Consider the following 23,689-nt stretch of genomic DNA (forward strand, 5'->3'; position numbering starts at 1 on the left):
GGTGTCTCAAATAAACCTAAGGAAAAAACAGAGGTGGATTAGATGTAAATATATGACACAATGGCACAACAAAATGGCAATTATATGAAATGTAAAGTTAATTCAGTCTTGACGTTGTTAACGAATCAGTTGAGTAAACAATTAAATGACTCACTCACAACACACTTTTCACTATACTTAGGCCTACTTGACGCTGTAACCTTCACAAAGAGCCAGGCATTAGTGTATAAAGTACCTGAAAGCCATACTCAAGTAAAAGTACAGATATCTTACCAGAAAATTACTTTGATAGAAGTGGAAGTTGCCATTTGAAATATTCTACGAGTAAAAGTCTTAAAGTATGTGATATTTATTGTACTTAAGTATAAAGGTATTTTTTAAATCTTAAACATACTTAAGTATTGAAAGTAAAAATACATGTAATGCATGGAAAAGAAGCAAATAAATCTATATAAACAAATATACACACACAGCTTGAGTAGCAAGATTGTTTTCAGTTTTAACTCTTTCATCCAATTTATTATGTTTAGTTAAGAAGCACTTCATCCGGCTCTTAGTGTCTTTCATTCCAACATAAGAAATCATTTCTGGAATCTGCATCTGAAATGGCAATTAACCTACAGTTTAATTTATCACAGAATTGACATGTATGCATTAAAACTGCAGTTACAGATGCATAATTGGCCTAATGTTTAGTTTTTAACATAAAACGTTGAAAACTTATATTTCAAATACACAAAACAAAGCCTTTGACTGTGTTAATCAGTGAATTACTGAATTTTTAATCAACCGATTCGTTCAAAAAGCTGATTCATAAGTAAACACAGTCATTTAATCAAGAGATGGAAAAAAGTGTGCGAACTTTGTTTTGGAACTATTTTCGTTGGCAAAACGGAGCAAAAACAAGCAATATACCTAATAATATAACTTATACCTCTAAAATGTAAGTTACTCATTGCTTTACTGAACTTGTATAAAATTATATTTGTGTTATAATGCTGAAATATATAGAAAAACGGTAAATTACTCTTTGTATGGTATAGATTAAGTTATCTATAATAAATTACATAAATATAAAAAGCATACATAAGCATTTTTTGCCGTCTATCACTTAGAATGCCTGGAATTCACAATGCACGTACTGTACTATTGTAGCGCATTTAAGAGCAGCTTGGAGGAGCTCTAACCGTCCTTCTTGTGCTAGGAACCATAGACAGACCAGTAATGGCGAGGGGGCGGGAAATGTGACGTCACCAAGAAACGTTTTCAAACTACCCTCTACAGTGTGCAGAGACCGTGCTTTTTAACGGTAAACTACAAAATGTCCGAAAACAAAAATACACAGCACTGGTCTTCAGAGGAAACCAGTGTGCTTCTCGCGATATGGTCTTCCACAGAGATCCAGAAAAAACTAGAGAGCACGACAAGGAAGAAAATAGTTTACGACGAGATAAGCCAGGAAATGCTGAACGGCGGCTTCAGTCGCTCGACTGAACAAATCATTAACAAGTTAAAAAAGCTAAGGAAGGAGTACAGGGACCTGAAAAGGCAACCAGGTAAAGGTGACAATGGACAGATTCAAAAAACATTCGACCATGGCCTTATGGAGTCTGTGCTTGAACACCGAGCAGACAGTCAACTGACTGCGGCCTTGAATCCAGCGACAGCCACGCTCGAGAAAAACGCGGACCACACCGTGTTTTCTGTAGACGAGCTAGGTAACGTTAAGTTATCATTGTTGTGTATGTGTACAGTGTTATGCTGTGTAATAATTAACTTCCTGGTCTAGCCACTGATGTTGCACAATTAAGTAAACGTAATCTATGTTTTTATTGTAGGTTACCTCCAAAATAAAATCTCAAGTAAAGGAATTACAGCAAAAATGCAGAAATGTTGAATAATAATTAGAATAATATACAGTGACTGATTGCGTAAAATGCTTCGACATTTTGTATAAACATTCGAAGTTTATACAAAAAGTTCAAATAATTTGAATAAAAAGAAAAAGTCTGATCACCTTAAACACTTAACATGTAGTTAGTCAAACTATTTAAGACAAAAACATAATGAGAAAAGTGTCCCTAAACCTTGTCACAGTTAAAGTAGAACAAAAATAGATCTGAGGTTACTTTATTTTATGCAGTGAAGTGTGGCAACTTTGTCTAATGAGTCTTTTGTTTGTAGGTGGCAAAATATCCGAGACCAAAACTGCACAGCTGTGGACTTCAGAAGAAACCAGCGCACTGCTTGCGATATGGTCTTCCACAGAGATCCAGGAGAAACTGGGGAGCACAAAAAGAAAGAAAAGAGTGTATGATGACATATGCCAAGAGATGGTAAATGTTGGGTTTACTCGTACAGCCGACCAGATCATTAACAAAATGAAAAAACTTAAGAAGGAGTTTAGGGACAATAAGGAGAAAAGTGGCAGCCATTGGAGTGAAAAAAACATCAACTTTGATGTTATGGACGCTGCCTTAGAACACTTACCATCGAGCCAATTTACTGAAGCATTAAATTCAGCAACAGCCATGCTTGAGACGAATACAGAATCGCTGTCTTCTACAGCTGATCTCAGTAAGTTTATTTATTATCGTCTTTCTTTGTCGTTCTCTTTTCTACTCACTTATCAAATGGCTAAAATTGCTAATTTCGCTATCCTCGTATGTTTGACAAGATTATTATGTAAATTCAGTATTTGCTACATTTAGATCTTCAGGTAATGTGTTGCTTTTATAATCCTGACACAGACTCTTCACCTGAGGAGGTGCTGGACCAAGCCGAATCATCTTTCAGCTCCTCTCATCCCCAACCAATAAAGCCTCTGGGAACAACCAGAATAAAGAAAAGAGATTCAAACCAGGAGCTGCTGGAATACTTGAAAACTGCTGATGAACGGTTTATGGCACACGCCAAAGAACTTAACACTGCCATTCTTAATAAAATGGATGAAGCTACGAATTCTATGCTGGGACTATTAGGACGCATGGTGGCACTAATGGAGGAACAGCAGGGAAATAAGCCATAAGCACAGGATTCCTTTTGCACGCTTAATTATCATTTGCACACTTTTTACATTTCAAAATCGAAGTGAAACTGAAATTGAATACTTTATTAATATACATTCCAGGTTTTATTTGGGATTATTGTTTTGTGCATTTTATTACAGATTTTTTTTTGTTAATCTGTCTTCAAAATATAACTTGTTCTACCTGTGAAATTACTTTTTATGCTTTACAACATCAACTCATAAACCCCACCCACCTGTCATATAGAGACCATGAAGAGCTAGTGAAGCAAACCCAGATGTGTTTGGCAGGAGTAAAGGTAAAGTTATAGTCCTCTAGCTAAATCACAATAACCATGAATAAACTGGTTTCTTGCATTTGATTTTAATTTGCGTGTTGAAATTTCATTGATTCAGGTGAAACCATTACGACACAAACTCAAACTCCCTTCATGATTTGGATTAAAAAGGCCACAGATGGAAGAGATCCCCATCGACACTGATGTCAGCGAGAGTTCATCACGCACCGTAAAGGACCCAACAGATTTCCCAAACATACTTGATGTCAGTCAAGAAGACAATGAAAAGTAAGTCCATCCTGGTGTTTTAGGCCACAAGCTGGCATGAGAAAGTAACGCTTTTCCAGAATTGCATTGTATTCAAAACTGTATTTGAGGCTGAAGGGATTATTTGCCATTTTGCTAGCTATATTTTGTTGAAATTAGTAACTGTAATGTTATTGTATGGGTCTATGTATATCATCAGTAAAGCTATATGAATAACTAGTTTAGTGGGCAACATTACTCCGTGATATGTAGCATGTTGATGTATACATTTACTGTGACTGAAGTGAAAAGGTTGAGAACAATATTTGTTGTAAATTCTAAGAACCCTTGTAAGCAGTTTGCATGATCGGAATCTTTTTATCACCCAGTATACTGATGTATTTACATTAACCCCCTTTTTTTTTTTCTTTTTTTGTGTGCATTTCATCTGTTCTACAGGTTCAAGAGCCTGACTGAACCATCACCGTCAGATTTCTTGGAATAAAGGCTGTGTTAAATCCCAATATTAAAGTTTGCTCCAAAGAACATGGCATTATCATGCATTCTATGGTTTCTACTTTTCCTCAGAGACTACATTCCCTTTTCTACATAAAACAGAAATAACATACAGCATGTGGGATGATGGTATTTACATTGCAGAATTAAAATTGGTTACAAATCCTGTTACCAAAATGTTTTAACATTTCTTCATTGTTTACTCTTGAGTTGTCGCTTCATACACGTGTCTCAAGTTTGCTTCTGTATATGTCTTTGTACTTTACAGAATAAAACTTTACATTTGTCAAATCTATTTTCCTTTTTTCCTTTTTATTTATTTTTATAACAAGCCAATATACAGCTCAATTAAACACCATCAGCAATTAAGAATCTGAGAAAAAAAAAAGTAATAATTACAATACTACTTGAATAATTTCACCGTCCTGTCTGTTAAAGTAGTCTAATAATGCCGTTTGTACATCTGTCCCTTCTGGTTCGTGATCTATTAATGCCTGAACGGGAGGCTGTGTGTACATATGGACGGCTGAAATGTCTTCGCTGAAGGGGTCACGTTCCTCACAGATATTGTGCAGCACACAGCAGGTCAAAACCATCTTCTTTATCAGCTCCAGTTTACAGTCATTCCTTTTTAAGAGACACTTCCATCTTGCCTTTAGCCTTCCAAAACTTGAGTCCACAACGGACCTTGCACTGCTCAACCTGATATTGAACCTTTGCTGCTGTGGGGTTAATCCGCCCGTGTCTGGAAATGGTTTCATCAGCCAGTTTTGCAAGGGATAGGCTGAGTCTCCAATCAGGTAGTATCCAACATCACAACCAGAGATGTGTGCTTTGCTTTGTTTTAAGGGGTGTCCATCATTCAACATTTTCCACAAATAAGACTCTCTTAAGACCCTTGCATCATGGACGCTCCCAGGATGGCCAACACACAAATCCCAGAAAAGCCCGTTGCCATCCACTACCGCTTGCATTACTATTGAATGCCACCCTTTCCGGTTAAAATAGTCACGAGGGTATTTTTCAGGTGCTATAATAGGAATGTGGCTTCCATCTATTGCACCCACACATTGAGGAAGATTCCAGCGGTTTTCAAAAACATCTGCCATCTCTTTCAACCTTTTTGAATCTGGGAATTTAATGTGTACAGGCAGAAGAACTTTAATTACAGCATTGCAGAAGTCCTGCACACAGTTGAATACAGTGCTCACGCCAACCCCGAAAAGCTGACTGACACTTCTGTACTCATTGCCAGTAGCAAGCTTCCAAAGGGCAATGGCAATTCGTTTTTTTACAGGTAAACACAAGCGGAAATTGGTGTTCTTTCGTTCAAGCACATGCTTGAGACGATAACACATGTACTCAAAAGACTCCCGTGAGACCCGAAAATTCTGGATGAACTGTTCTGGAGTGAATTCAGGTACAATGGTATCCCACCACTTGTGCTCTCGAGGATAGGACCACACAGCAGAAGTTCGTCTTCTCATGATCATCAAGGCTATCTGTGAACAAAATGAAGGTGAACTGATATTATATGCCAGCTTTCTGTTATGACAATACAAATAATGCTTATAACATATATTTCAGCCATGTCAATGCTCCCATAATGTTCTAGGACATTTTATTTTATTGCACAGTTACATTGCAAGACAGGGAACATACCAAAATTGTAAGGTACACTTAAATTCATGAACAAAATGTAATTCATGACAGAACTAAAAATAGTACATGGATAAATAGTTTTGTCTTCCTACTTTGTTTAAAACTGAAAGCAAGTTTGCATTTCTTATATTTACATGCAAAGAGAATGCGAAAGCATACTGATCAAACTCAACTGTGTGCTCAACTAAAAAGCCAAGTAGAAAAAAAAAAAAAAAGTAAAGTCGATAACACGAAAGCTTGCTTGCTAACTTTCCTTTCTTTATTTTTTTTGTTTGTTTGCAGTGAATTTGCGCCAGGCCAACACATAACCCAAAAAATATGATGCCTCGGATAAAATGGACAGTTGATTGCATTTAATTAGTTTTATTATAACAATTCAAATTATTATTTTACAGAAATAGAATTTGTTTGAAAACATCCCGCCTCCAGGTGTTTGCTTGCATTGTTTGGCTGTATGACGATCTGTCTAGACTGGATCGTGCTTTGTACAATTGAACTATAACATAGCTAATTATTTTAAAGGACACCGATGTAATTCCTCCATTGTCAGTAACTTACTTTGTAAAATTTTGTTGGTTTCCCAGCACGCGCGGGAAACCTGCACATCTTTATTGCATAAAAAAACAATAATAACTGACCTGTCGTCTTGAGCGTAGACGTTGTCTATGACATTTACTTTGGATGGCATGGAGACATTGAATTAAATTACTCTGGATGTTAAAATATGTTCTCAAAACTAGAAGACAGACCTGTAAACAACGCGTGTTGTGCGCCATTTTTGTTTGTGGGCGGTTCTGTTGTAACGTGACAGATCACGTGGCTGGACTCTCTGAAATCATAACAAAGGCTGATACCTCTTTGTATAAAATCTAACCCTCTAATTTGTTGATGATAAGTGAGAATTACTCGGGAAAATCACATTCACTATAAACCAGCACTGCAATAAATGGGGAAAACATTTTATCAGTATTATATTATATATATTTTATTGTGTTTTGTAGCTCTACAGCACCTTGTGAAAATCACCAGTAGAGGACAGCAACACTCTATATCTCATCTAAAGAAAAGAAAATAACTTAGATGTCATGCAGGGCTTATAACTTGATTGGTCAAAAAATTTACTTTTTCTTAAAACATACAAAGTATTTCTCGTTTTCATTCTCATTTTCTGTCAGTCAGCAATGATTACGCAATATTTTATTATTATTCTATTAGTCAGGAATAACTTTGTATGCTTTATATATATATATATACAAAGCTCTTTGTTCTTTCATTTTTGTTTCACTTACTTTTTCTGCAGTTATGCAGTCCGTGATGTTCATGTTAAGTTTGTTATAACGACATGAACCTTGAGAAAAGGTGAGGATGGTCACAGGTGACTATCATTACTGATAATTATCATCCTCCTGCACCTGCTGCCATGCACTCATTAAGTCTCTATATGCAAATTAGACTTTGTCTGCTGCCCAGTATAAGGAGTCCTCCTGGTTATTATGATAGTTTTAAGTAATTAGGTTAATGAACAACCAGTATGTCAAGACTGGCCTGAAGAAAGGACAAAATTTTGCTTTTGAAAGAAAAAATACAAACTATAACACAAAGAAAGCTGACTATGCATATTATGTAAACAATTAAGCAGCTTCACTATATCAAATTAATAGACTTATAACATGTTTTTAAAGCATGTCAGTTGACATAATTTTTCTATTAATTGCAGTTCTGATAGGATACAGCATTGCTTTTAATATAAAAAAATTGGTGGCAATTAAGCAAGCATAATAATAAAGCATAACACTGAAATGTGTCTGTATTTGGCTTTATTCTGAATTATCACCTATTCCCCATTTTATTTATTAGTGTTGTTTGACAAAACAGGACTAGGTCTCTTGATGTAAGATCATAGTTTTGAGTATAACATACATCTTACAACATCTTCTGTCAAACAATATTTCACACCGGGATTTTCTGTCACTTCATTTAGCAAAATTTGGGGTTAAATTGTTGTTGTCATTTGATATGGGGTTATTGGTTAATTTATAAAAAAAAATAATTGAAGTATGATCAGTGTAATTTTATATTACGTTTATTTTAATTCACCACTTTTTTATCATGTTCATTTTAAGTCCCTATTATGGTGATCAATGTTTGTTATAATTGGGGCGTTGTTTAGTTTTAAGATTTGCCTTAAATATTTTTACCATGGTTGTGGGTCCTATTAAAGTAACTTTTTAAGATTGTAGTTCATTTTGCATGTGGCATATTAATATAGTATATAAGTATGTTGGTCTGATTAGAAATTAAATTTACTTTAAGTCAATTAGCATCCTTTTATACACGTCTTACACAATATATTCAATTAAATGTTTATTGCTCACTTTAACTGGTATTTCTAAACTGATACAACTTATTAGGTATTATATAGGTACTATATATATATATATATATATATATATATATATATATATATATATATATATATATATATATACACACATACATATATACTCTTATGTAGGTATTTTGAGCTAATGATACATGTCTTAATGTAAATTAATTAATTAACCATAAACTGTAATAAAAAAGGCTTTTTTTGTGTGCAAGACAACACTAGATGGCAGTTTTGACATGCATGCACGTGTGTGTATTGAGAGGGAGAAAGCGAGCAAGTGTCCTGGCAGAGGAGGGTCCCATTCTGAAGATTTGTACCCTTAGACTCTGCAGCGTTTAGAAACATGTGGAAGCAATTCCTTTGTTTTACAGCCAGAGTGTATGGGCAGAGAGAGCACAGACTGGACTGCTGCATGTCAGGAGGCCTTAGGATCAGGTTACTTTGACAACCCTGAGAAGAATTGTCTGTGTGTGTGTGTGTGTGAGTGAGAGAGCTCTGCTGGGTAAGTGGTTAGACTCAGAGAAAACTGATCCCCTCTTCTAGATTCTGGTCCTTTTCATAGTTGGTGATCTGTTTGTGTGAAGTCAGGCCAAAGAGGCAGAGTCACTGCGAGAGAACAAACCTTTCACCCTTTCCTCTGCTGTTCTCATCTATCACACTTTTGGACTTGGAGAGTTATTGAAAATGAAAGAAAAAATGGCAGCTGTCTAGTATATGTGATCTAGTAAGGATTTTGTCCACCCAAATATTAATCGTTTACTCACCAATATGTTGTTCCAAACCCATAAGACATTTCTTCTTCTGTAAAACACTCAAGGAGAATGTTTGAAGAATAAACTATCCAGTCCTCATATAATGAAAGTTAATGGGGACTTGTGATGCATTACATTTACCTCATAAGTTGAATGTCAAAGGGAGGAATGTAAAACCAATGGACATGTCCATTGTTATCAATACCAGTTGATTAAAAACACATAAAAAGCAGTATTTTGCACACATAATGCTATAGCATCACATAAACAAATAAAGGTTGGCTAGTACTATACATGCACCACTAAGTTTATCGAGACACAGTGAAGTTGGAGTTTTTGCGATACCTCTGAGATTCTAAGTTGAAACTCCGGCTTGAGAGGGCATTCCAGTTAACAGTTCCTATACTGGGAACTGGGAATTTTAGATTTTTGAGTACAAATGGAATACAGCATTAGGTTGTTTAGCTCCAAGATGACAAAAAAAATAATAAAAATAAATAAATAAAAAGCACCAATTAAGTATATTAAAAAAAAGTACTTTATATGACATGCTATATTCCAACTCTTCTAAAACAATTCTGTAACTTTTTATGAGAGTTTATTTTTAATGAAAATGTATTTTTTATTATTTCACTGAATGATCCAATATTTCATTCAAAAGCTGCAGTGGAAGAGAATATTATCAATGTATAACATTTCAGCTTACTCATCACACAAAGCTATCGTATGATGTATTTGGAATATAGTGAATTAGTCCGATAATTTTCCGATTTGTTTTTGTCATTTTGGAGCTATAGGCCTGGTCCCATTTTCAAATTATGGAAAAGAGTAACATTCTTGTTTCAACAAAGCAATTGTTTCTCAGTGCAGCAGGTTATAACTTTTAGTTTTTTTCTTATTAAAGGCCAATAGTATGAATTTCCTCAAGTGGATTAATACAGTGCAGCCTCTGTTATTAATGCAATAATTATGCATCAGGGTGTAGAGCTGAGGGAATTTGCGTAAGATTAATGAAGGTCACTACTATTCCCAGATGTTTTCTCGTAATTAAAGCTTTGTTTATCACGAAACCCAGCCACATAAAGAGCAAAATATGCATGGTAATTATTCATAATGCTTACTAATTCAAGTGTAGCCACCTCGGTTTGCACCTAATTAATCATGCTAATGTCTTGAATAAATCTGCATAATTACTCATGGTCACCTGTTGCAATTGGTGACCGCCACAAAGTTCATGCGTGTCAATGATATTAAAGTGACGGTTTGAATATTCATAGATGAATGAGTGTTGTGCTGTTGAATGCAACCTGTCCTGATGCTTTCAACTGAAGCTCTGAGCGTCCACAAGACAGCGTTTGGTCAATTTCCCAGGGTGGTTGCACTTAGGACTGTGATGTTATTGGAATAATATGTGCAAATGAACATGCACATTAACATTTACTTGGGAAATGCTTATCCTTAGAGGTTCAATGAAAACAACAGCTTGATAATGGAATATTGGAAATAGAGCAAGGACTTCTATGATATGGTACGCTGCTGTACTACCATAAAACTCATGTGAATGGATATAACTGGCTAAAATAGTCAAGTCAAAATTAAATCAAAAGTTATCCTGTGATGTTCTTAATGTATGTCCCTGGTTTCATTGTGAACAGTTTTCGGTCATAAAAAAATCTGTTAGTAAACTTTTATTTTTATTTTTTGTATATTCTGTTTTACTCTGAGATGTATGGAAGCCTGTTCCGCACAGAATAATAAAAAAGCTAATTGTGACTTTTCATCTTGCTATTCAGACTCACAATTCTGAGTAAAAAAAGTAAAAAACAAAAACAACCTCAGAATTGCAGGAATTTAATTCAGAATTCTGTCATTCTCACAATTCCAAGTTTACATCTGGCAGACTTTTTCTACAAAATTTTAAATTTGCATCTCTCAATTCAGTTTTTTTTTTTTTTTTTTTTTTTTTACACAATTCACTTTTTTTGTTGCAGTTGCAAGTTTGTGTTTCACAAATGAGACTTTTTTTCTGAGAATAGTGAATTGTTAACTATTTTTTATCCCCCATAGAATATGTCTTGCAATTCTGTTTATATCCCGCAATTCTTGAAGGATAAAAGGTCTGAATTGTGAAATTAAACATACAATAACCTTTTTATTTTTTTATCCAATTTAAAAAAAAAAGCTCCATAATGATGCATCAGATCACAGAAATAAAAGGTAAAATTATTTTTTTTTTTAATTCTGTGGTCATTGCATTCTTCTGAAATGTTAAGAAGTCATAGCTTAAGAAATAGTCATCAGAATGAAAACATCAGAAAAACATCAGAATGCTTTTGTCCAAACCTGTAAACTCGCTCTTGGCCAGGTACATATATTCATTATTTATCATGGAAATCACTTGAGTGTGGCTTTAAGTCAGTCCTCTCTTTTAGTGGGGGAGAAAAAAAGCTTGCATATGTCATGCTAGAAATGAATTATGAATAAAGCCAGAAGCAGAGGTCTTCGTGGACAGCGGGGTATCATCATGCAAAAAGGAAGAACATCAAATTCAGTCCATCTTATTTTCGATTATGACCTGCTTTTGTAAAGGATGAAATCATTTCCTAGAGGAGGACAGGCAGAATCCTGATCGCACATAATTACGTCAAACACATCCGCGGTCTTGATCCCTCTCCAGATGAAAAGGGGAGTTTTCGGAGTGGAGGGCATGGGGAAAATGATGGAGGGCTGGATGGTTAAAAAAGGAGAGAAGATGAAAAGTGTTTTTTGAAGTGGCTTTCTGCATTAGCCTCCTCTCCCTGAACCCTCCGGATCAAGCCATTCTACCTTGACCAACACTAACCTCACAACGCAAAAACATACACACATGTACACACTCCGTCCCACGCTATACACAAGACTGGATACAAGGATCTTTTCTCTGATTTGAACACTGAGGCTCTGTTTGGAATGGAGTACTTGCTTGTTTATATCCAAATACTTCTTATGTTTTATATCAAGCGCCAATCCTACTCTACTAATTACAAACTTGATTTATCTTTCTTTACTCATTATATGATTGGAATACCAAACATTTTACACTAAGTTACATTTAAAAAAATAGAATGTTTTATATTTTGATAACTGGATGCTATTCATATCATGTAACAACAATGTAGTACACTGAGGTTTGCAGTATTGCTTTGGCTACTATTTGAAAAAATCTAAAAGTATTACATTGCAAACACAGCCAGAAAGTTCATGTATGATGCTGCAGTGATGTATTCTTTTGTAGACCAACCTGGAAAAACCCATTAGCATTTTTGCATCAGCTTGTAGATTATTAGAGAAAATAAGATCTGTATCCGTCAAAAGTTTATTCAACTTATATCTGTTCATAATCTTCACAAATGACAGGGAACAAAGTTTACACTTAAGTGCATTTGAAGTACATTTGCAGTGGAACATTTCTTTCTTGAATTTCCATGATACGCATGGTTTCTGTGTTGTGTGCGTATTCTGTGTCTGTACATGCTTATCGAGTAAGTCTCGGGTGAATGGATGCTATCTTTTGCGACTGTTTGACAAACACCCAATCACATGAACATTGCCCAAAGCCATGAGAGATATCAGCACATCAGCTACCACTAAGGTGACTATTCATTCCTCTCTCTCTCTCACTCTCTCCATCTTGTCCTCTTTCACCCTGTCTTCTCGTGCCTCGGGCTTTCATTCCATGAATGTCACACTGTGTCTCAGCCTGAGTAAAATTGGTCTTTTGGGATCCATAACTGATGTCAGTCTTCCAGATTTCAGAGAGATATGATCTGACAATCCTCTGGTCCGGTAGAGTGCTATACCAGCATGGCATGACCACAATAAACTGTTTTTGATGTGCTGAGACATCGAACACAGAAGTCAGGTCCCTTCGAGTCTTCAAAACATGAACGTATCGGACACACGTTTATTTGTTGAGCTCATGAGCAAGTTTTTATTCCATAAAGAGGTTAAGTATTTACACAGGGTAATAGTTCTGAAATTCATATTTATGGGTGCATTTTTTATTTAATATTTACTTCACAGTAAAATGTTTTGTGTAAGGGAGTGTACATCTTTGATATACTTTATGTGAGGAAAAACATTATAGCCTCTTTAGTTCATGCCACCTTCCATGACTACTTTTGTGTCAGATAACTATTTATATTTTTTAATTAAGCACTATTAGATATATTTTATAAAGTTTTTAACATTAAATTGTCTTAGCATAAAAATAGGCTAGATTTAAATGCATTATGAGGATTTTGTCCTGTCTTATGTGATCATATTGACTGTATCCAAACATTTAAATCAGAATATTTTATTTAAAAATAATAAATTTGACAATCTTTTGAGTTTATGTTACCAAAAATGTTACATATGGGAAATATCAGTTTAGGCTACTTTTATTCTTTTAATTAATTAAAAAGGATTTAGTTGCTCACTATAATACAGATAAATATTTTAAACAACTCTTATGTAATGGACAAATGACTGAACGAACAAATGAGAATACAAATAAAAATAACAATGAAATAAATGGCATGTGTAATTTGCCCAAATTCTCTCCTTCTCGCTATGTCACTCTTTGGTATCAGTGACCTCCTCAGCAGCTTTGGGGCTAATTAGCACATGCTAGCAATTATCAGACATGAGTTAGACATATGTGTTAATATGGACCGCTGCCATTAGGAAGGAACCAGTCTGAGAGAATCTCCTTCACATCTTCTATAATAAATGACCATAGTCAAAATGCCAAGTGTTTCTACATTGGTGTCATGGCTAAGAGTGCAGTGCCTGTCAAACTGATGCCAATTTCCGGTGATTAGCTCATTTGTAAAGAATGAAGCTGATTGTGTGAAGTGGTGCTTCATGCAAAAGATTTTCAGAAGGCTGTATTGATTTCTATTCATTCATTTCTTATTTTGTCTTTTATTCTATATTTTTTTTAGATAGTTTTTCTATTTATTTTAATCATAATTTACTATGATTTCACCAGGGTAACAAACGAAGTGCCATAGTGTTGGGTTGGCGTTTACCCTGTCAAGTTCTTAAAGGTATAGTTCACACAAAAATGAAAATTCTGTTATCACTTAATCACATTTGTGTTGTTCCAAATTTGGAACAAAAAATAAGATTTTCTGAAAATGTTGCAGTTGCTGGTATCCACTGTAAAAATAAAATAAGAAATACTAAGAAAAAAGTCAGTGGCTATCAGATTTGGTTGGAAGATACTTATTAATGTCTTATCTAAATTTTATGCTGTTACTTTTGACATGGATTTGACTGTACTCTAAAAAATGTACCAAAATGTAAAATGTACAAGTTTGTATCAAGTTCAAGAACAAGTCCACCTGAGTGCATCCAAATCTGAGTTCATTCATAACTGCAGTCCGAGTCCGCACTCTAACTCTACTGAACAACATCTAATCTGATGGTTGAAGCTTCGCTCATGTCTAGTTTACTGTAGTCAACAGTGTTTACATCAGTCTGAAACAATCAGCATCTAAACTTTACCTGGAGCAGATGTCCATGTAAGGCCTGAGAGGCCATCAGTGGCAGACTGTGGATCTAGATTATTCATCTCCCTGTCCACTACTCCTTCCCTTACAAAGCATGATGGGAGTCTGCAGTTTGTTTTGGCTCTAGTCTATTCCTGTGAGACCGTCTGGCCCCCTGTGAGGGTCATCCCTCTTGATGCCATGCGTGTCATCGCCCCTCAGTGAAAAAGGAGAAAATGATGGACCTGATACATATGAAACAGAGTTTCATACATATGCATGCCATTGCGGCCGGGCGGGGGTTGGGCCATACGGAGTGGAACGGGAAATTGCTTGCTGGCCAGACACAGGGTTGGAGCTATTTAAATATGCATGAGGGCCCAGTGTCGTGGCATTAGGCCACTCCTCACAAATGCATATTTATTTGCATGGTATCTGTAATAATGAAACAGCTTGTGTCATTTTTCATGTATGATAGAGTGTGGTTTGGGACTCGGTGCTGGGGACAACACAGAGAGGCTTCAAAACACACAGACGTTCTGGTGTTGTTTCACAGCTCGCATCTTTCTTGAAACTGTATTTTCTAGCCATGCAGTAGTGTTACTGGCAGAACAAACCAACGGAAACTTTCCATTGATCAAAAGCTGGTTTATATATAGTGATTTTTAAATGGTCCCTCACACCAAGAAAATAGGTTCACAGAAAGAATGAATTTCTTTGTGGAATGAAAATGGTTCTTCTATAGCATTGCTATGAAAATCCCTTTTTGCAACCTGTATTTTTAAGAGAGCTACGACTGCATTCAACTTGAGTAAAAACCTACTAATGTTCTGAAATAGAAATGACAGTAAGCAATAGACTGAAATGGACTGAAATACACAAAGCCTGTCCGTTAGTGTCAAGTGTATATTAACCACCATGTTTTAAGAAGGTGCATCTTCATTTACGCTCATAAATAAATCATTTACCGGCTTACATAGACTTCAAGATGTTATTTTGATCTTCCAAGGACATGCTATACACTACACAAACAGCTCACCGACGCAAACCGGTTCTGTGCAACTGGAGTGCGGTGGGGGGAGAGATGGAGAACATCATGATGGTGTGGCTGTTGTCTGTATTAGCTTTGCTGCAGTCCCAGGGGGAGCTCTCCCAGCTTCAATCAGTGTTAGGGCTTCTGGGTTCAAGTTCAAGTTGAGAGCTAGAGAAACATGGCTCACCACCCACGAGTAGTACACAGCTCTGCACTGGAGGGCCGTGAACTCTGTTCAAAGCAATCAGGCCTGTATTCCATTCTCAGGTTTTACATTTAAAGGGTTGGGGCTGCTGCATTTTGAATACCTCTGCATGGACTTCCAGGCTGTAATTATGATAATGATGTGTGTGATTTCAGCTCTCAGCTCTTTTGAATACACCTATCTGATTTCCTCTGCCCTGATAATAGTTTCAGATCCCATTCAGGCAGGACAGTTCAAGCAAGCGATGGTTTATTCTGAGAGAATCTATGAGAAGACCTGACCAGTCTGGAAGGGGTTGGGGCACTGCATGATGAATATTAAACCCATTGTAATGGGAGAGAAAGACATAATGTGGGATGCCCTCAAGTCAGCCTGCAATAAAAGAGAAAATAACACCATTTTCTCCAAAGCTTGCATGCACATATATAGATACATACATATATACATGTTTGGGAAGAGAGCGTTAATGTAAAAGAAAATAGAGCTGGATGTTACTGTGGGGAAAAAAAGCCATTATTTTTAAAATGCATAGATGAATTGCCTTATTCATGTCATTCTGAACCTGTGTTATGTTCTTCTGTGAACTACAACAAGATATGTTAGGCAGAATGTTCAAGCTGCTCTTTAGCATACAATGAAAGCAGATTGTTATTTATTTATTGTCAGGCTACATAAAAGTGATCAATAAAACTTCAAAGACACAATAGCCATAAGTGACAGACAGAATTTCTTTATTATGCTGGGTTTGATGTCACTGATGTCAAATATGATGTCAAATATGACATATTGTGACACATTTCTTGCATTCTGTATTCATTTGATCAAAAATACAGTAAAAAATGTAATATTATTAAATATTATTAAACATTTTTTTTATTCATTCCTGTGATGGAAAATATTAATTATCATCATAATTCTTCAGTGTCACACGATCCTTCAGAAATCATTCTAATATGCTGATTTGATGATTTGAAATATTTTTTTTATTATTATCAATGTTGAAAAGAGTTGCACTGCTTAATATTGTTGTGTAAACCATAATGCTTTTTTTTTTTTAATTTGTTGATAGAAAGCTTAAAGGAACTGCATTTATTTGAAATAGAAATGTTTTGTAACACTAAATGTTTTTACCTTTACTTTTGCTCAATTTAATGCATCCATGCTGAATGCATTTAGTAATAAATCATTTATATGGAAAAAGAGCAGCTTGAACATTCTGCCCAACTTTCTTTTGTGGATCTGTAATATATATATTTTTAATATAAAATATTATTTATTTTTTGACAAACTATAAAACATGTAAATGTTGGACAGCATAGACCTGCCTTATGTTTTTTTTTTTTTTTTTTTTTTTGCCTTTTGTGCCTACTAAACACAAAAACCCGTGTTTTGCTTGGCGTTCTTCTTCAGATTTGCCTTCCTTACTGTACCCTCCTCAGGGAGCCATTTTCCCTTCATCTGATGGAAAACCAAAACACATATGTCAGGCCGCAAACATCTCAATGACATTCTGCAGGGCTGCACATTTTACCTCAGAGAACCTCCCGTCTGAGGGGATGTGACAGGGATCTATGCACTGGGGAAATATTGCACGGCTTCCCATTAGCTGCTGCCTTTGCTGATCTGCGATCAGCTTCTGGTAGATCTTAGACACAGGCCTAGCTTGTGATCTAACATGTATATATGCTTTAAAGCCATGTTGAGATGGGTTTGAAGGCATTACTGTGATTGAGATACTAAGAGAAATGGACTGGACAGATGTAAAGAGCAAACTAGAATAAACTCGGTTGAAACTGACAACAAATGGCATCTTATGCCTTTTTGATAATGTATTGATGCATTCCTTTTGAGAACTGATATTCTTTTCTCTTTGTTCAGTGAGTCATAGAGCCTGAAGGAAGTCTGCAATGATGAGCTGGTACCTGGCTGAATTTTCCTGGTGGGCGTCATATTGAGCAAAAAACGCTGTGTGTCAGCTAAAACAGATTTAGAAGTAAACACAATGAGCAGCATGGAAGAAATTGTTAAAAAAAAACATATAATGTTTTAGATATATGCAGTTAGACAATTATTGTTATTCCAAACTTAATTTTCTTACAATAAAACCTGCTGTTTTATATACATTCATGGTAATTCAGATGGTGATTCATAGCATTTCTTTCTGGTCCCATCTTCCAGCCAATAGTTGTTGATTTTTTTTGGTTTAATGGCTGAAAGAAGGTCTGTGGTTAAAACAAGCTCAATACATTTTCACATTTTAATCTACAACATAAAATACATCAGAATAGCCCTTGTTTTTCACATGCCACATGATCAATCATCTCAACATACATAAAAAATTTAACTGTAAATGAGGCACAGAAAAGTATATCAGTGAATTCCTGTAGTAAAATTAAAATTCAGGAAATTCAAATATAAATCATTTGGGTTCATGCATTCAGCGTTAAATGCTTCTTAATATCTCCTTTTTTGTTTTCTGAAAGAGTCAATGAACCAAGCATTTTTGCATGAAGTATTCCTTCAAAGCATCAGTTTTTTTTAAACATTATACATTTATATTCATTCCTTTGACAATGCAATCTGATGATGAAAGGTCCAGGCAGGATATTTTGATTGCTTTTCTTGCTGAACTAACACTTGTGTGTGAAGGCAGGGTAATATTCCTGGTCTGCTGGGAGTTTGCATGCAGAATGATGTCATTAATCCCACCTAGGACAGTCGGGTGTGAAATATAGGCAAACTGAATGAATGCATGATGTGTAGAATTGCCTTCATGCCCCCTTACCAAAAAACTGCCTACATATATACAAATATACCATGAGAAGATGTGCAGTGCCAATAGCTCTGTCTAAAATGTCTTTTTGTGTTCAACAGAAGAAATGAAAACCATCATGGTTTGGAAATCCATGGCCTTAGGGGTAATTACATTGTTTGTGTCAGCCTCATTGTCAAAGCGATCATGCCGACACTCTCTTTAAAATGTAAGATGAAAAAGGTGAAGTTCACGTTCCAGCACCTTATGAGTCCTCAGGACTGATAATAGTTATTGTAGCCCTGAATGTTTTACTCTTTAATGCATTCATCCACAATCTGCGATGATATCTTTTAAAGTATGCCATCTTTTTATTTGACCTCACCTTGTCATGTTCATCTGCCACCTCTCCATCTCATTCTCTCCTTCTCTCACGCTTCAGATCACAGCGTTGACCTCTGCAGATTTCATCTCCATCAATTGATTTGTGAATACTCTGGTGCTGGGATCGATGCTTTATCAGAGGGAGTGATAGGGTTGCGCTCTCTCTCAGCCTAACCTGTTAAAGAAGTGCTGGCAGCCATCTCTGTTTTAAAACTCTTGGGGTGGTAAGACACTGCAAAGAGAGTGTTGAAGAGGAGGAGGAGGAGGTGGCGGGAGGGCATCTGGCTCTTTGGAGTGATGATTTGCTGCTCTGATGATTTTAGTCCCATCTGCATTCGATTACAGCCAGACTAAAGGTTCTGTCCTTCACCCGTTGACACCTCCATTCCCGCTGTAATGTAACCAACCTCACAAATACATCACTCACCTCTGGCTTTGCATAGAGGGAAATAAGAAATAGACCCATAAGCATGGCTTTCTGAGCAGTTGACTAAATTTACAACCTTGCTATTATTCGCACTGCACTAAAACATATTTGATTTCCAGCCCTATTGAGAAAGTCCATTTGCACAAAAAATAAATAAATAAAATAAAATAAAATGTAATCAGTATTTTTGTCTGGTTAAACCACTACAACATCATGGATTTATGAAATACACCTCCATTAAAGAATCAAAGCAGGAATGTGCAGAAAACAGTGTTTTGCAACAATGCCACTGCAAAATAAATAGTTACATCACTTGCTCATCAATGGATCCTCTGTAATGAATGGATGCTGACAGAAAGAGAGTCCATTGCAGTTGTTGCTGCAAAGTGTGGCACAACCAGTTATTAGATTAAAGCTGCAGTCTGTAACTTTTGATGCTCTAGCGGTTAATAAACAGAACTGCTTGCGTCTTGCGGAAGAACATTGTAGCCGGAACTATTTCTTTCTGTTTATGTCTATGAAGAATCACAAAGGTACTGGGTTACTCCGCCGCGGTATCCCCAAAGCAATCTAAAATAGTCCGAATATAAACAATTATTATAGCGGGGCTCGAACCCGGGTCTCCGGCAGGGGAGGGGACGCACTAACAAGGAGGCAGAGATATTTGAAGCAGTTTTACTCACCGTCTGCGGTTCCAACACACGATCATGACCCTTTTTCGTTGGGATTGCATCATCCTTAAGAAATAAACGATACGCAAATCCGTCGTCAAACTGGGCCTTGTTTGTAAAACAAGCATCTTCGAAATGCAGGGAACAAACAAAAACACTTGCACAACTCCGTTGACGCTCTGTAAAAATAAACTCCATCCACTGGTCCCTTAATGCTGTTTTTTTCTTTGGTAATCTGTGCAGGATTGTCTTGCCCTGGCAACCAAAAACACACTTCTTTTGTGACTTTTCGCGACGCTCTCGCTCTGATCAGTGAATGAATGTCTGTGCTCAGCCTCTCTCTGCTCTGCTATACGGGAGCGCGCGCTCTTCCGGCAGACAAGCCATTAGGACCCAAGGAAATTCCGCTCCATCTAACGTCACACAGAGCCATACTCGAAAAAAACTTTCCGAAACTTGTGACAAACCGGAAGGAGTATTTTGGGAACAAAAATACTCCTTCAAACGTACAACTTAATTTTTTAAACTTTGTCCATGTTTAGCATGGGAATCCAACTCTTTAACAGTGTAAAAAACTCAGTATGCATGAAATAGCATTTCACCCCCCCCCCCCCCCTTTAAGGAAATAATCTTTAAATTCTTTAACAATACTTTTTCCTATTCCTCAGTGCATGTCAGTTTTTATATTCTCATTTATCCTATTGGCTATTCATTTTTTATCCTATTCAAAACGGAGTATTGTTTATCCAGATAATCTTAATTCTTTACAAAAGAACACTGAATTAATAAAGTCTTTTAGTCTTTCTGCATCACAGTGGGATTTTCCTTAAGACACCAGAAAGGAACAATGGGTCAACTGAAGCGTCATAATGATCTATTGTGTCACTTAGATGGACTTATTTTCATCTCTGTCCATGCTTATGTCAGAGTCTCATGCATACTTGGAAGGGCACAGCATGTGTAAGACATCAGTCCAGGAGATTCAGTGAGCTGGGACTCCTCTAGCATGACCTTGGTCAGGAGTGACATCTATTTTCTGGCTGATTGCACACACATTTGCAAACTGTGTGCAGACGAAGCTAATTTGTTTTTATGCAAGTTTTTTTTCTTCTTTTTCCATGGGACCATATAAAAACGGGTGTAAGGCTAGACTCTGGGCAGGACACCCTCCCCCTGTTTGACAGCTACAGAAATAGCCAATGAAGGATGTGTCTCTGCTTGAGTTCACAAATGGAAGGAACCTCTGGGTTTAGACCAGTGTATGGAACATGGCTGGAGCCCAGGTTGAAAATAGCTTCACGTTTATTACATGAGTCAATTTTAAAATATTTAAAACATTTTCATGAAATGATATTAGTAATCATAGTTTCTCAAAACGGATGTGTTATGATGAGGTAATGATGTTTAAAGAATTGTTACTTGATCCAGTATGCAACAAAACACTAATTTGTAAAATAATAATGATAAATATTATGAATTACTAGATTTAATAAATAATAATAAATAAATAAAAATAAACAACCAAATACATTTAATTATAAATAATGCTGGTTTCTCCAAATATATATGTCCATGGGAAGGTTACAGTAAACACAAAAGATGACATAATAATAATAATCTTAATACTGTCATCATACATTTCATGAGTTATTATAAAACTGACACACAATAGCTCCTTTTTTTAAGTCAGTCATATACTAACTTATACTCATTGTCACTGATTTATACTCATACATATGTAGAGAGAGAGAGAGAGAGATTTGTTCCATTAAAAAAAAAAAAAAAATATATATAGCAATAATATATATATATATATATATATATATATATATATATATATATATATATATATATATATATATATAGCAATCACATTTACTGAATTTAAAATATGTTAAACCGTTTGTTGACATGAAACATATAAAAACATATTTGGATGGTGGAATCAACTAAACAAAACCAATATCATGGAAACAGAGACTACTGATAGATGGTTGGGGACACACACACACACACACACATATCCTCAGATAACACAGGCCTGTCACTCACCCGTGATGCAGATATGGAGATATCATCAGTCAGAGCTGGAGACCAGAAAGGCCAGAGGCGTGACCAGCAGCTAGATTGTTTGATGAAATGATGAAAGCAATTCAAAGAGAGCTAGATTTCTTAGTAACCCTCTTCATTTTGACCCATATCCCATTATACCTGTAGTTGCCAGGCAGCAACCATCAAGCTGTTTAAAGTACATTCAAGTACAAGCAGCTTCTAATATATATATATATATATATATATATATATATATATATATATATATATATATATATATATATATATATACATTTTTTTTTAGCAGTACTTGACAATAAGATTATTGGACAATGAATATTGTTAAATAAGTTCAAATATTATGTCATTCTAAGATATAGTTGTAAAATATATAAGTTTTATAATATAAATGCTTTGAAAATTATATTTGAGAAAGACAAATATTATGATCTCAAATGACCTCATTTGTTTTTTAAGCTACCCAAACACACACAAAATTACAGCATACAATTTGCAATAGGGGGGCATAGACATAAAGTTAAGACATACAGTGACAGTTGTGTCCCCACCCACATGGACCATTTTCACGCATGTGATCATCTCCAGGCCCTCTTGCTCTACCCATCCCATCATGCATCTGGAGCAGCTGAGGGTCCAGACGGTACTCGACTGAGAGCCATGCGTGTGTGTCTCATTCTAGTGGACTGAGACTGGACGTCTAGACGACATTTGTGTCCTGCATTGCCAGGGGTGATGGCTTTATGCAAATGCAGCAGTGTCAAGAAAACACTAGATCTAGGGCTCTGGTCATGTGACTCGGAGGGCTGTCACAGTTGGACAATGAATGATTAGTTTCAGTTTTTCATGCTTGTTTGTGTAGGATGTTTGATTTATTAGAGGTAGGTATTCACTTACGTAAAACAATGTATATTTAAATAAATATATGGTATGTTTAAAATTATATATATCACAGTTTTTTAAATAAATGATACATATTCAGTGTGTGTATGTGCATAAATGTATATATATATATATATATATATATATATATATATATATATATATATATATATATATATATATATATATATATATATTTATGTTATTTAATTTATGTTAATTAAATACAGTATTATAAATTACATATACCACACTTTTTAAGATAAATAATAATATATATATATATAAATATATATATATATATATATATATATATATATATATATATATATACCCCCTCTGTCAAACTGTGTCCTACAATCAGTTTTGAACTGAATACTTTTGCTCTCTCCTCTCCATTTTTTAGACTTTCCCAGTTTCTCTCGTTTTCTGTCTCTCTTTTTCTTTAGAGGCAAGACGAATGACCGTTTGTCCCCTGAGGTGCCCTAGAATGGTATTAAAGAGGTCATTATGAGGTAAGAAAGAATTAGTGGGAGAGAAAGAAAACCATAGCTGGATAAATGGAATTAAAAGTAGCTGACCTATTGGCTAGTCTTATGATTTGGGGCGTTTCATTTTAAAAATGCTTCTTTGCACTCACTGCTCCAGTTCTGCTACATGTGAGTCACATGATAGACTTATCATGTGGCAGGATGTCCATAACTCCACATATGACCTTTGACCTTTTTCATCTGTGACAGCTGCCCTGGCTAGTGCCCTGAAGATAGAGTTGAAAGATCAACAGAACAGGGTCAGAATTAAACAAATAAGACAGCTATACTGTATATAACATCACTAAAGTCCTTATTACCTTACTGTATGGTTTAAAAAAATCATTA

General features: G+C 35.7%; 2 protein-coding genes across 4 annotated transcripts; one reads left to right on the plus strand and one right to left on the minus strand.

The window, feature by feature from the left end:
- Nucleotides 1-1,204: 1,204 nt before the first annotated feature.
- si:dkey-261j15.2 (uncharacterized protein LOC794828 homolog) lies at nucleotides 1,205-4,363 on the plus strand. The gene is made up of 5 exons (XM_052559759.1): nucleotides 1,205-1,718; nucleotides 2,185-2,577; nucleotides 2,751-3,327; nucleotides 3,425-3,594; nucleotides 4,012-4,363. Exons 1-3 carry the CDS (start codon nucleotides 1,322-1,324, stop codon nucleotides 3,026-3,028), a joined length of 1,068 nt encoding a protein of 355 aa, XP_052415719.1. The 5' UTR covers nucleotides 1,205-1,321; the 3' UTR covers nucleotides 3,029-3,327; nucleotides 3,425-3,594; nucleotides 4,012-4,363.
- zgc:113227 (uncharacterized protein LOC541506 homolog) lies at nucleotides 3,966-7,108 on the minus strand. Of its 3 annotated transcripts, XM_052559756.1 has the most exons (3): nucleotides 7,020-7,108; nucleotides 6,743-6,787; nucleotides 3,966-5,570 (listed from the first exon to the last, which is right to left on the minus strand). In XM_052559756.1, exons 1-3 carry the CDS (start codon nucleotides 7,050-7,052, stop codon nucleotides 4,464-4,466), a joined length of 1,185 nt encoding a protein of 394 aa, XP_052415716.1. In that variant the 5' UTR covers nucleotides 7,053-7,108; the 3' UTR covers nucleotides 3,966-4,463. The 3 variants fall into 3 exon arrangements, with proteins under 3 accessions (XP_052415716.1, XP_052415717.1, XP_052415715.1); XM_052559757.1 differs by lacking the exons at nucleotides 6,743-6,787; nucleotides 7,020-7,108 and adding an exon at nucleotides 6,480-6,542; XM_052559755.1 differs by lacking the exons at nucleotides 6,743-6,787; nucleotides 7,020-7,108 and adding an exon at nucleotides 6,369-6,536 and having other exon boundaries at nucleotides 4,362-5,570.
- Between the last annotated feature and the right edge of the window lie 16,581 nt (nucleotides 7,109-23,689).

The sequence above is a fragment of the Carassius gibelio genome, chromosome B6 (genome assembly GCF_023724105.1).
Source record: "Carassius gibelio isolate Cgi1373 ecotype wild population from Czech Republic chromosome B6, carGib1.2-hapl.c, whole genome shotgun sequence".
Classification (NCBI taxonomy): Eukaryota; Metazoa; Chordata; class Actinopteri; order Cypriniformes; family Cyprinidae; genus Carassius; species Carassius gibelio.